The 14,545-nt window shown below is 42.6% G+C and overlaps 1 protein-coding gene across 2 annotated transcripts in view; it reads left to right on the top strand.

Annotated features, from left to right (window-relative positions):
- OSBPL10 (oxysterol binding protein like 10) overlaps positions 1–14,545 on the top strand; it is a 342,561-nt gene that overhangs the window by 145,777 nt on the left and 182,239 nt on the right. For both annotated transcript variants that reach the window (XM_055414753.2, XM_055414752.2), the window contains exon 4: positions 5,101–5,292. In XM_055414753.2, the coding sequence (XP_055270728.2) occupies positions 5,101–5,292 (192 nt within the window). The remainder of the gene's footprint in view (positions 1–5,100; positions 5,293–14,545) is intronic.

Below are 14,545 nucleotides of genomic sequence, written 5' to 3' on the forward strand. Positions count from 1 at the left end.
CCCTGTTCTCCCCTTTGGCCTCACCCCCATTTGTCAGGCAGGCACCCCACTGACCTGGTTAAGGGAGGGGACACATGGGGTGACTCTTCCTAGGTTAGGGTGAATCATATTCCTAGGTAGAAGTGGTGACTCTTGCCTCAGAATTTTCCTCAGATGGCACACTCAGCATTTCTCATCAGCCCCCTGAAGTCAGTATTTGGAGCAAAACCCTGACATGTTGTACCTCAGGCTTTGAAAAGATTTTATTTTAAATTAGTAGCAGGGAGGGGTGTGTATGACAGCTAAATGTGATTCTTTTTTTAAAGAAATTTGGCCGTGCCACACAGTTTACAGGATCTTAGTTCCCTAGCTAGGGATCCAGCCCACATCCTCAGCAGTGAAAGCATGGAGCCCTAACCACTGAGTGGCCAGGGAATTCCCTAAGTGTAATTTTCAAACACAACCTGAACATCTTCAAGAGGCCACTTTAGAAAAAAGAAAAATCCTTTTAATTTTATATTAGAGTTTTGCCAAGTCACAATGTTGTGTGATAGTTTCAGGTGGACACAAAGGGGCTCAGCCATATATATACTTGTATCCGTTCTCCCCCAAACTCCCCTCCCAGCCAGGCTGCCGCCTGATGTTGAGCTGAGTTCCAGTAGGCTGGCCTTTTGTAAAGGGCCCGCTTGTTTGTAGTGGTGGCAGTTTGTTGCTTCTTTTTCTGCCTTTTCCTCCCAGTTCCAGATGCCCTATGAGACTTAGCAAGAGACTTCTTTTTGGTCTCCTATTTGCCCTAAGGAGGAGGCATGGGTGTGAATTAAACCGTGAGAAATGCACAGTGCATGGGAAATTAAAGGTTTTTCAACTCAAATTTACTGCTTGTGAATTCAGATGACAGCCATTAGATAATAAACATAGGGTTAGCCATCCACAGCAGAATTCTTTGGCTCCCGGGTGACTTTCTTGATTTATTGCTGCCTACGGGACAGTCCTGCAGGCAGAGAGAGGCCTGCCTTTCTGATTTCTGATGGGTTCCCATTCTACTCAGAATCTAGAAGTTATGGCTCTCCTTACAGTCTTGCTGACCATATAGATTCTCCATTAAGTGTTTAATTACATCTTGGACTTCATCACAACTTTGATCCTAAAGAAAATAAGGAGCAGGTCAATGACTGCTTACAGTTTTGTGCTAAGCGACTTCTTAACATTTTAAAAATCGATAATGCCACCATTGATCAAGTCGTAAGGGCTGTAAGGAAAGAAACAAACTGGCCACACAGCTCCTGCATGGCAACCCCTGTGCTAAGCATTTTTTGTGCCTGAGCTAATCTAACCTTCATGGTGGCTCTTAAGGATCAATATTATTACTTTTTTAAAGATTAGGAAATTGTTGCTTAATAAGAAAGCTTGAATAACTCACCCGAGGTCACACAGCTTGAAGCTGGTAGTGCTGGGGTTGGAGGTGGGGGTGAAACCCGTCTATCTGGCTTCAAAGCCTGGTGAAAAATCTGCCTTTTCTTGGGTTGAAATAAGGCTCCCAAACAATCAAAATGTATTTCAGTGGATTAGACAAATTTGCTGTCCTTGAAGGATTGAAAAGGGCGTTCCCTGGCGGTCCAGTGGTTAGAACTCTGTGCTTCCATTGCAGGGGGCACAGGTTCGATCCCTGCACAGGATGTGGGAAAACACACACACCCACCCACACCCACCCACACACACACGCATACAAACACATATTACATACCAACAAAAAAGTGTTAAAGACATAGCTTCTTTCTTCCTCTTCACTCCAAGGGAAAAGATTGAAGTTGAAAGTAGATGACTATTGAATTTCAGTATAATCAAAGTATATTTAATTCTCAGACCACAGTTTCTCCAGTTACCTATTTATAAGGTAACTTGAAAGCAATGCACTGCTTCCCAAGTTTATCTGTCGTATTAATTCTGTCCAAGTTCAAATCCAGAGAACTACATGAGCTACTGTGGTACTGCATGCTAACACAGAATTCTGATTTCTACCCTGGCTCTTATGCAGCTCCCAACCTCTTGGAGATTTGTAAAATTATGAATCATCAGCTTTTGGGGAGGGGTGGGTATAACTGCCTTACAGTGTTAGTTTCTGGTGTACAGTGAAGTGAACCAGCTGTATGTATACATATATCCCCTCCTTGGGCATCCCTCCCACCCCACTCCCCTCTCGGTCATCACAGAGCACTGAGCTGAGCTCCCTGTGCCATATAGCAGATTCCCACTAGCTGCCTGTTTTACACACAATAGCGTGTATATGTCAATCCCAGTTCACCCCACGGTCTACCAGTCTGTTCTCTACATCTGCGTTTCTATTCCTGCCCTGCAAATAGGTTCATTTATACCATTTTTCTAGATACATGTGTGTGTTCATATACAATATTTGTTTTTCTATTTCTCACTTACTTCATTCTCTATGGCAAACTCCAGGTCCATCCACGTCTCTGCAGATGACCTGTTTGCTCCTTTTTATGGCTGAGTAATATTCCACTGTGTGTGTATGTACCATATCTTCTCTATCTGGTCATCTCTTGATGGACATCTAGGTTGCTGTCATGTTCTAGCTGCTGTAAATAGAGCTGCAGTGACTGTTGGAGTACATGTGTCTTTTTTTTTTTTTTTAAGACCTGGGGCTGTTACCCAAGGCTGCAGACTTTGAACTTACTGTCTGGATTGCTTTGTGCACCACACGTGTCTCTCTGTCTCTCCAAGTTCTACTCAAGCTTCAAGTCCTTTACCCTCAGAACAGCCTCCTGTGATGAAGTTCACCTTGACCATGCTTTTCCTCACTTTGGCATTTTCTGGTTGTATTGCCAAATTAACATCTCGTCATGTACTTCCTTTCTGTGTGTATGTGTCTGTCTGTCTTGCTGTCTCTGGGTCTTTGCTCCTCTCTCCCCTGTAAAAGTGTAAACATCTGTGGTGAAAAATGGCCTCGTACATCCTACGTTTCTCCTCCACATCACATTTCAGGTATTTTCCTTGGTGCACAGTAGGTATTGAGTAAATATTTGATAATTGAAATGGAGAAAATGGCACATATCTGCCAGTTTTTCTCACGCTGCCTTTTTTTTCTTGAGTGGAAATGAAGTACAAAAACATCTAGAATACAGATTTTTTTATGTAGAATTTAGAAAATCCATTCACTATGATCCAGCCACAGGGGTCAAAGTGAGAGAACCTCTCCCTCTCTGTTCATGCTCTTATTCACATCTCCTCCGTGGAATAAGCAGCCACTTGGAGTTCAGCGTGTATCCTTCTAGATGATTTTTGTGTTTTAAACAGTGATAAAAATACTCACTTTCCACATTTTAACACGGAACTCTGCATACTATAGCACAGTTAGGCACCTTGCCTTTTTCACTTACCTACGTAGTTTAGAGGTTTCTTTTCCCAAACCAGTTCACGGAGACCTTTCTTATAATCCTCCTAACGTCCTGGTCATGTTCCGTCATGGAGGTGTGTTGTGTCTTATTAACCTGTCCTATATGGAGGGACATTTAGGTTGTTTCCTATCCTTTGCCATTAAACATGTGACTTTGGTGGCTACAGAAGCCATTATACCTGGGTGCAGGTGTGTGGAGGAGACATTCCCAAACAGGATGTTGCTGGGTCACGGGGAAGTGCACTGGTAACTGGGACAGGTCCTGTCAGGTTGCCCTCCTCAGGGTGTCTGCCACTTGACACTCCCACAAAACTCTCTCCCCAGGGTGTCAGCAGACTGCACACTGATACTTTGGGGTTTTTACAATCCGATGGGTGAAAGACAGTATATCTAAATGTGGTTTGAATTTACATTTATCATATGAATACAGTTGAATACATTTTCATACGGCCTAAGGGCCATTTATGTTTTTTGTGGGAACTATTTATTCATATCTTGCCCTTTTAGAATACTGTGCTAGCCTCATCAATTCCTAGAAATTCTACTCCTACTTACAAGTTAGAGTGATGAACCTTTTGTGAAGTTAGTTGAAAATATTTTTTATGGTTTACCAGTTGACTTTGTTGGTGGCAGGAGTGGGTTTTTGAAATTTGTTTCCTGTGCAGAGGGCTTCCCTGGTAGCTCAGCTGGTAAAGAATCCACCTGCAATGTAGGAGACCCCAGTTCGATTCCTGGGTTGGGAAGATCTGCTGGAGAAGGGGAAGGCTACCCACTCTAGTACTCTAGCTTGGAGAATTCCTTGGACTGTATAGTCCATGGGGTCACAAAGATCAGACACAACTGAGTGACTTTCACTTTTTCCCGTGTAGAAGTTTTCAGTTTTTAGGTCATTAAGTTTATTGAGTTTTTGTGTTACGACCTTTGGATTTGTTTTCTTCTAGTGTTCTTTCTTTTTTCTTAGTCTTTGATCTGTTTGGGGTCTGTGATCTGAGAGATACATATGACTGTTTTTCAGTTGGCTGCCCAGTTATCCCAACACGTTATTGAAAAATTTATTGCCACTAAGTTGAGATGCTGTCCTTATACCCAGTTACTGTTTGTATGCTGTGTCACAATAGGATGAAATGCCAGCAGTGCGCGGATAAATGGGGATTAATTGGTGTATAACTTAATGCATTCATTCTGAGTACTCATGCAACAAACATGTATTAAGTACTTAATAAATTAAACAATCATGATGTGCCAGGTCTTGGGCATATAAAGATGAGTTTGAAAGAGTCTCATATAGTTTAGCTGGATAATAAACATAGCCTCGGTGTAGTGGAATTAGGAGGGTAGAGAGGCTGAGACAGACAGGGAATGCTTCACACAGCACTGAGCACTCAGCTGGCTTTACCACAGGAGGGGAGGGTATTTAGGAAGAGGAACACAGACCCCTGAGAGCCTGTGGTGTTTGAAGGCCTTAGAGTAACTCTCCATAGCCATAGTTTGGGGCAGGAGACCCTGCCGGAAGTGAGACCAGAAGCATAGTTAGTGGGGATGGTCTCTCTGGCCTGAGTGAGTGTAAGATGAAAGCATGTACTCCCCAGGGCCTCATCTCCCTTAAAGGTGAAGGGGAAAGCCCGAGAGGACCAGCATAAATGGAAGGCAATGTGTGGTTGTGTTCTACAGGCCGGTCGTTGAGTTTTGACACCTGTTGCTTGTTCTAGACGACTCCAAGCTCCCGAAGCCGAAGTCTCACTTTGCTCCCCCATGGAACATCCAATTCTGCGTCTCCCTGTAGCCAGAGACACCTCAGCGCGGGGGCCCCTGGCGTCGTCACAATCACGCATCACAAGTCGCCTGCTGCCGCCCGAAGAGCCAAGAGTCAGTATTCCGGCCAGCTTCACGAAGTCAGAGAGGTAGGCCTTGTTCTCCCCTTAGGTGGAGTTGTCTGTGGAAGGTGAGGGCTGCGATGTCGCTCCCCAGCTCCTTTTCTTTAGTATCGTCTTGATGGATGGAGAGAGAGGACCAGAAGCAAACCTCCCAGACACAGCCATCATGATTCCTCCTGGTTTTAAAAAAATAATTATTTCTGTTTCATGGGTAAAGTGAGTTGTCGGGAGACCTCTGCTACCCAAGCTCTGAAAGCAGAGAACACAAGCCCATAGAAACTTGAGGGAGGTGGAAGGGCTGTCCAGGGAACTCTCCATGCTCATAGCAAAGAGAAAGAACATAAAGTGGATAATCAGGAAATAATTGAGGGTGTTTTGAAATTCAGAAAGCGTTGGATCTAAAACTGATTTCCCCTTTTCTCCTTCACTTTATGAGGTGCTTATCCTCTCGCACACTTCGAGGGGGTGTGAGCCAGTGAAAAGAATTCTGTCCTTGGAGGCAGAAGACTTTGTTGCCTTAAAGCTTGGAACCCACATTTCTGCATCTGTGAAATGGAAATGGCAAAGGCCCTCCCAGCCTCTCAAGGGATCACATGTGATAATGTACAGGAAAGCCCTTCTGCTGAGAGTCCCTCAGGGGTTATGTTTTGTTTTTACTTTTGATTGGCTGGGAAGTCATCAGTTTGGGGCTCCCAGGGTCTTTAGTGTTCATATCATCCTCTGCAACTATTATCGAGAACCGACCGTATATTGTAAATGACCATGATCTTGGTTTTCTTTTTCTTTTTAAATTTTTCATGCATTTATTTGGCTGCTCCGGGTCTCAGTTGCGTTGTGTGGGGTCTTCTCTAGTTTCAGCGTGCAGCACCTAGTTCTCTGACTAGGGACTAAAGCCTGGGCCCCTGCGCTGGGAGCACAGAGTCTTAGCTGCCTGACCGCCAGGGAGGCCCTGTGGTCTTGCCTGTCTAACTTGTGTTGAGTTCTGAGGCTTTTTGCCCTGCAGCTATCTCATCTGGAGACCAGCTGGTCCTTTTTGAGAAGGAGCCCAGTCATCACTCTGTGTCAAGCAGGAGAATGGGGCTCCCAGAATAGGTCTGCCTGCTGTCTGAATTAGCATGACTCTTGCTTTGTTTTTCAAGTGTCATCAGCCAAGGAGTGCTATGTCAACTGGCTATCTTGTTGTAATTCTGGCCCAGAACAGAAAATCTGAAATCTTCTGACTCACGTCTGTAGGTGCATATGAAAGACATTTTTGGATAGATTTACACACGCGTATACTTTTTATTGCCTAATCAGGAGAAGGTACAGAGTCAGATGCACCCTTTGAAACAGTCACCCTGATGTGGGGGGAAAAAAAGTATGTATGAACTTAACTTTGCTACCTTGGATGAAATAAGGAATCATTTGCTGCACTTGTGTATATGGATTTTCACTTATACTACATTTTCAAAAAGCTCTATTAGGGAAAAACCTTGAATGTACACAAAGCAGAATAGAATAATGGTCCCCACCACCCACCTTAAATAATTTCAATCCTCTTTTGTTCTTGTTTGATCTCTTTCCCGCAACACTTTTTTTGGCTTGAATATTTTAAGGGAATTTTAAATATTTTATTACTGCCAATAAATGTTTCAATATTTGTCCAGTGGGTAAGGACTTAAAAAGAAAACAGTGTAACCACAATACCATCATGTTGCTTTTATGTAAACCTCATTGCAGCTGTTTTTTGCAAGTAAATTAGAGACTTGAACCCTAAAAAGAAGAGAAAAAGCAAGTTTGTGTTATCTTCAGAATTCTCTTAAATGTGTAGTGATGAATCTCGGATAGACTTATTGATAGGAGTCCTGGTACATATGAAAAAAGAGAGGTGCTTGTGTTTAGTGAGTAGTAGCCAAAATAAAAGTTAGGGTATTTGGCTTAATTACTAGTAGCATTTGCTTCAGTATAATGCCAAAATCTTCTCTACATCCATTTTTAGAAATTCAAGCTTTTAAAAGGATAAAAGCATGTGCTTTGGATATGTGTGTATAGAAATGTTTAGTCGTATGAAGTAAATAATTCAAAAGAAATCTAAAGATCAGAATAACACATAATCCTACCTCCCTTCACACAAGCACTGTTAATCTTTCAATGAATTTACTTCTTTTTTAAAAACACTTTATTTTGTGAGATTCCAAAGTCAGCCATACCCATTTTCTTTTCTTAGCTTTTATTTTACTTTATTTTTAAAACTGAAGTATAATTGATTTACAATGTTGTATTAGTTTCAGGTGAATTTACTTCTTTTTAAATATATAAGTTACATATGTGTTAGTCACTCAGTCGTGTCCAAGATATGTAAAAATTCTAAAGTATAATCTCAACTTTGTAAATGACTATGTATTTGCTGCTTTTTTCCTTATCGTATAATTTTCTCTCCATTTTCCATCAGTGGAGGGAAATTATTGAAATTTACTAGGGAGTTTCATTATACGGAAGATGATTAGGTGACATGCCTCCATAGCTGTTTTGATTTGGTTGTTGTACTTCTGGGCGACAACCAGGTATCTGCTTCAGGTGCTTGCTTTTACATCTGTGATGACCTTTCTTGCAGAAAATTCATTCTTAGCCAGCTGGTTGAGACATGTGTATAAAACACTGGCAATTGAGGGTTGCAGGGTGGCAGACACCTAAGAAGGAGGTGGAGGTTTTGATGCTCAGATTTCATGCCCAGCTTTCCTCCTGATTGGAGAAGGGTAACTGTCCTTTGACATCTGTCCTTTCATGATATGGGCCAGTCCACGTTGGGAACTGAGAACATTTCGCTCTGACCAGAAGGCTCTGCAGTTTTAAAAGTCTATTAATCTCAAAGTATAAAGGTGCCTCGGCTTTTGGATTCCACTGTATTTATTCATAAAATAACTAGAAGAAAATGGAATAGCATTTTTAACTCAGCTGTACCAGGAAGATAAACTTATAGCCACTGAAGCAAGCCAGAAAATCATCGTCCACAAGACAGATGTGCCCGAATAGCTAAAGAACAAAAGAAAGATAGCCCAGCCACAAGCAACAGAATAAATATTAAATGGAATGTCACAGCATGGGTAAAAATAAAGGGACAGTGTAAAAGATTAACTGGTTATCATCCAAAATATTGAGATCCCAAAGGTCAGTACACAAAGTTCTCTCTGGAAGTGGTGAGGAGAGATGAAGATAGAAAATTTGAGACATGACATCATTGTGAAGAACAGGGATATCCTCCCAGCAGTTCAGCAAATCAGGTTTATTTTGTCTGCCAGATTACTCGAAATAATTATAGGTTACGGTGGTAAGAAATATTGGTAGTGTTGCATATTTTCTTTTTTGCTACAGTTTGGTGATAAATAAGAACAGCTAAGCAGAAAGAAGTTGTTCGTTGCCATTGACCCATAAATTCCCTGCTGGGAACTGTATTCTGAGGAAATAATTCATGGAATTGGGGGTAGAAGAGGAAAGTTAATTTGGGTTAAGCTGTTGATACTAGTAAAGAGATAGATTTAAACACAAAGCATTCTGAATGACTGAATAAACAGTAATACACTTAACACGCTGAATTGCTATATAGCAATTTAAGGTAAAAGTCACATAAGTATCGTTTCCACTTGGACATGTGTATATGAAATGAGACAATCAGGATAGAGAATAATGTACAAACATGGCCCCTAGGTTCATCTTTGTTTGTTTTTTTTTCTTTTTTGGCTGCTCCCTGTGGCATGTTGGGATCTTAGTTCCCTGACCACGGAGTGAACCCGTGCCTTTGCACGGGAAGCATCAGACCTTAACCACTGAACCGCCAGGGACTGTGAGCTTGCTTATTCAGTCATGCCTTCACCCATTCTTCAGGTATTAGTTGGGCATCTCTTATGTGCCAGACATTGGATTTGTATGCTGGAAGCCATGTCTTATTCATCTTTGCGTCTTCTAGCCATAGAAGAAATTGGTGGGTGTGTTGGTTGGACACATTGATTTAAGGACCCATTTTCTAACAGAAGCCTTCAGAAATGGAATAAAGGAAATGACAACCCACTCCAGTATTCTTGCCTGGAGAGTCCCAGGGATGGAGGAGCCTGGTGGGCTGCCATCTATGGCGTCGCACAGAGTCAGACACGACTGAAGCGACTTAGCAGCAGCAGCAGCGTAGGCATCAGGGGTTGCTTGGGTCACCATACGAGGCGGTTGGTGATTGGTCGAGGGTTGAGTCAGGTGCTGACACGGTCTCCTCTGACTCTGAGAGCACTGGGGGGGGGGATGTGTACCTGGGTAACCATGTGACTGAAGGAAGAGCAGGGAGAGGGTGAGCCTCTGGATGTGCTGCTGGAGTTGTTTTATAAATAGACTCTAATTTGTTCTTAAAAATCCATTTGAGCCTCTCGCTGTGCGAGCGTTTTATGATTGACCTGTGTGGTATTCACTTATCTTCTAACTTTTATACTTTTAGTGACTTTATAACAGGTTTTAAGGTGGTTCACATTTATTTAAATGGACACAAGTTCAGTTGGTACAAGTGCAGGGTGATTTTTATAAAATGCCTGTGTGCTAGATGCTTTTTGAGGAAACACATCTCTCATGGCTGTTTTAATTACTTTTTTGGCTGCACTGGGTCTTTGTTGCTGCGGGGGCTACCCTCTAGCTGTGGATCACGGGCTTGTCATTGCGGTGGCTTCTCTTGTGGAGCATGGGCTCTAGCTGTGAGGGCTTCAGTGGTTGCAACCCATGGACTTAGTTGCTCCGTGGCATGTGGGATCTTCCTGGCCCAGGGACTGAACCCATGCCCCTGCATTGGCAGGCAGATTCTTAACCACTGGACCACCAGGAAAGCCTCTCATACCTGTTTATACGTGTGTGTGTGTGTGTGTGTGTACACATCTGCATATGTGAATTGAAGAACGAGAAGTAGGAAAATCAGAGGTTTCTCCCTTTCCTAATTCTTCATTGCTGTTTCCCAGGAGTGGCTACTGAGGAAACGATCTGAATATCTGCACACATGAGAGCTTGTGTGTGTGTGTGTGTCTCTGCTCAGAACTGTGTGTATGTGTGGGCTGTTTGTGATCTCCAGCAGGTTTTATTTTCTTTCTTGGCTTGGAGTTAAGAACATTCCCTAAAGAGAGTCCTTACTAAAATTTTTCTTTTAAGTCCAGGTATGGTAATCGGCCCAGACATAACAAATATTTGAGCAACAGAATAAGCTTTGTAGAGCCTGGTTCTTGTGATTTTGACCAAATAATTTTTTCTGTGACATTTGAGACTTAAATACACCTAATTCAATAGATAGACTTTGGATTCTGTACTTTGGTGAGCGAAAAAGCCATGCTATGAAATTGTAGTGGGTGTATGTGAGGTGTAAATGTAGATTCAATTAGCCTTTGGTGATAATTTATTGACCGATAGAAATTATCCTTATCTTAAACTTTTTTTTATTGTTAAATAGCTTGCTTCCAGCCACGTACCCTTTTTATGAGAAGGCTTTGTGCTGCCCTGGTGTTTAATGGGTAGATAAACTGTATTGAAGTTGTGTCCTTTAATGTGGCGTTAAATATTAATAAACCTTTCACAGAATATAATGTGTGGAGCAGGTGTGTTTATGTGGTTCCAGCGGTGTGAATTCATATATGTACACACATATGTTTCTTCCTGTAATTGCACTATGTTTACTTAAAACATAAAAGGAAAGATGCTTTAATGAAGTGCCATCTTTACAAATGGTACTTTCGCAGCAAAAACAAAAATGAATAAACAGCCTTAGGCACATACCAGCCAAACAGGTCTGCAAGAGTTAAACAGTCTTGGTTATTCTTTAGCTGTTACTGCTGACAAACACTTGTAGCTGGACTTGTTCTTCATAAAGCTAAACAAGTTAATTACTCTCTGACTTCATCTGAGTTATCCTATGCATCTGGCATTCTTCTCCCCCCGTACTCTTTTCTAGCAGTCTACATTTTAAATGAAGGTCAGGGGCCCGTAACTCTGGGGCCACCCGACCCTATTACTGAGTTGCCTGAGGCCAGGTATGGCTGTTTCGAAACTTTGCAAAAGAAAAAAATGGAAGACCTTCATAAGGACATAAACCCTCTCCCTATTCCTGAGAGAGGGCTTCCCTGGTGGCTCAGTGGTAAAGAATCCACCTGCAATGCAGGAGTCATGGTTTGATCTCTGTGTTGGGAAGATCCCCTGGAGGAGAACATGGCACCCCACTCCAGTATTCTTGCCTGGAGAATCCCATGGACTGAGGAGACTAGTGGGCTCCAGTCCATGGGGTCACAAAGAGTCAGACACGACTGAGCGACTGAACAGCTACAAAAATTCCTGAGAGAAGTGAGCACAGTTCTTGAAGTACTAGCCTCCTGTGTTTCCTCTTTGTCTAGCAAAAAGGATAAAGCTATTCTTTTCTGGTTCCTCCAGACTCTATTTCTGTTTGGGATCAATGGACAAGGAGCCAAGATTTTGGCAACAGTGCTGACTCAGTATTCTCTCTTCAGATGGTTTGGTTTGATTCAGGTGTACACAGTTATAGTGAATGCCTGCTTAGAAACCTTGATTGATGTACAGCCTCTGCTCTGGAAGCAGGAGCTGTCAGCACCCTGAAGTATGTTATTAGTCAGTCAGTGTTAAGGTAGCACTCAGTACTGGCAGCATTGAACACAGCCCATCGCATCACCAGGGAAACCACATTTAGAGTTGTAAGTGCATTTTTCCTTTGCATGAATAGGATGATTATTTTCTTTTAATCCCAAATTAATTCTCCTGTGTACTTTTTGAATCAGTGATGGCCGGTAACTCTTGCATGCATTAGAGTGGTGATTTGCAACCTCTCAAAGTAAGTCAGCCCCAGACTTCAGTTTTCAAAAAATGGTAACATAGACTTCTTTAATAGCAGTGATCCTCAAATGTTTTTAAAGTAGCACAATATTATTTTCAAGAAAAATAGTATAGATCCCCACTACATAAAAACAGTGCTTTATTAGTGCAGATTTACGACAGAAGGTGGCACAGACGTTTATTACAAAGCACATTGCCTTGGCATTGTGAGTATTTATGACCGCCACTGCAGTCTCTTTTTATCAGCTTCTGTATCCGTGTAGTTTGAAACAAACATTGGTATGGTCCATGGAACCCCTCGGAGATCCTCTAAGAAACCAGTTGGCGAGATTTGGGCATTAGCAGTGTTTCAGGTAAATAATGACAAAAACAAAATAGTGAGGTCCCATCCTCTATCAACCCTTGACTGGCTGTCTCCCAAGCTGCTCCCCTGAGGGAAGGAACCTCTGGCCACTCAGGGCACCACTGGGGACAGCTGGAAGAGGGTGGTGGGGATTGGGGGAGGAATTGGAGGAGGAGGGCTGAGGGCAGAACTAACCTCAGGAGGGCTAACCTCCTGGACCCCCAGCAAGCTGAGGGTGCGCATAGTTTTGTTCTTCACCTTAGGTATCCTGTACTCGATTGAGAGATAGGTTCTGGTCTTGCTGGTTACAATTCTAATCCCTCTTTTCCCGCTTCTATCCCAACTTCTCCCAGAATTCCTTCTTTACCCTCAGTTGATTCTCTTGCCAGGCTTTATCTTTCTTTCACTATTCTGTTCAGTCTCTCAGTCGTGTCTGACTCTTTGTGTCCCCGTGGACTGCAGCACGCCAGGCTTCCCTGTCCGTCACCAACTCCCGGAGCTTGCTCAAACTCATGTCCATCAAGTCAGTGATGCCATCCAACCCTCTCATCCTTCACCGTCCCCTTCTCCTCCTGCCTTCAATCTTTCCCAGCATCAGGCTTTTTTCCAATGGGTTAGTTCTCCGCATTGGGTGTCCAAAGGATTGGAGTTTCAGTTTCAGCATCAGTCTTTCCAGTGAACACCCAGGACTGATCTCCTTTAGAATGGACTGGTTGGATCTCCTTGCAGTCCAAGGGACTCTCAAGAGTCTTCTCCAACACCACAGTTCAAAAGCATCAATTCTTCAGACTGTAACTTTCCTTATAGTCCAACTCTCACATCCATACATGACTACTGGAAAAACTATAGCTTTGACGAGACGGACTTTTGTCAGCAAAGTAATGTCTGCTTTTTAGCATGCTGTCTAGGTTGGTCAGAGCTTCTCTTCCAAGGAGCAAGTGTCTTTGAATTTCATGGCTTCAGTCACCACCTGCAGTGATTTTGAAGCCCAGGAAAATAAAGTTTGTCACTGTTTCCATTGTTTTCCATCTATTTGGCATGAAGTGGTGGGACTGGTTGCCATGATCTTTGTTTTTTGAATGTTGAGTTTTAAGCCAGCTTTTTCACTCTTCTCTTTCACTTTCATCAAGAGGTTCTTTAGTTCCTCTTCACTTCTGCCATAAGGGTGGTGTCCTCTGCATATCTGAGGTTATTGATATTTCTCCTGGCAATCTTGAATCCAGCTTGTGCTTTATCCAGTCTGGCATTTCGCATGATGTACTCTGCATATAAGTTAAACCAGCAGGGTGACAATATACAGCCTTGACATACTCCTTTCCTGATTTGGAACCAGTCTGTTGTTCCATGTCTGGTTCTAACTGTTGCTTCTTGACCTGCCCAGAGATTTCTCAGGAGGTAGGTCAGGTGGTCTGGTATTCCCGTCTCTTGAAGAATTTTCCACAGCTTGTTGTGATCTACTCAGTCAATGGCTTTGGTGTAATCAATAAAGCAGAAGTAGATGTTTTTCTGGAATTGTCTTGCTTTTTCCATGATTCAACAGATGTTGGCAATTTTATCTCTGGTTCCTCTGCCTTTTCTAAATCCAGCTTGAACATCTGGAAGTTCTTGGTTCATGTACTGTTGAAGTCTGGCTTGGAGAATAGCATGACTTTGCTAGCGTGTGCTACTGCTGCTGGGTCGCTTCAGTTGTGTCTGACTCTGTGTGACCCCATAGACAGCAAAGCCTGGGACTCTCCAGGCAAGAACACTGGAGTAGGTTGCCATTTCCTTCTCCAATGCATGAAAGTGATTCTTTGGGATTGGAATGAAAACTGACCTTTTCTAGTCCTGGGGCCATTGCCAAGTTCTCCAAATTTGCTGGCGTATTGAGGGCAGCACTTTCACAGTGTCATCTTTTAGGATTTGAAATAGCTCAACTGGAATTCCATCACCTCCACTAGCTTTGTTTGTAGTGATCCTTTCTGAGGCCCACTTGACTTCACATTCCAGGATGTCTGGCTCTAGGTGAGTGATCACACCATTATGGTTATCTGGGTCATGAAGCTATTTTCTTTTTTTTTTGTGATACAATTGAATTTTATTTTATTTATTTATTTTTTTTAA

This window comes from Moschus berezovskii, chromosome 24 (genome assembly GCF_049115385.1).
Source record: "Moschus berezovskii isolate FMDL1 chromosome 24, NW_MosBer_1.0, whole genome shotgun sequence".
Taxonomy (NCBI): domain Eukaryota; kingdom Metazoa; phylum Chordata; class Mammalia; order Artiodactyla; family Moschidae; genus Moschus; species Moschus berezovskii.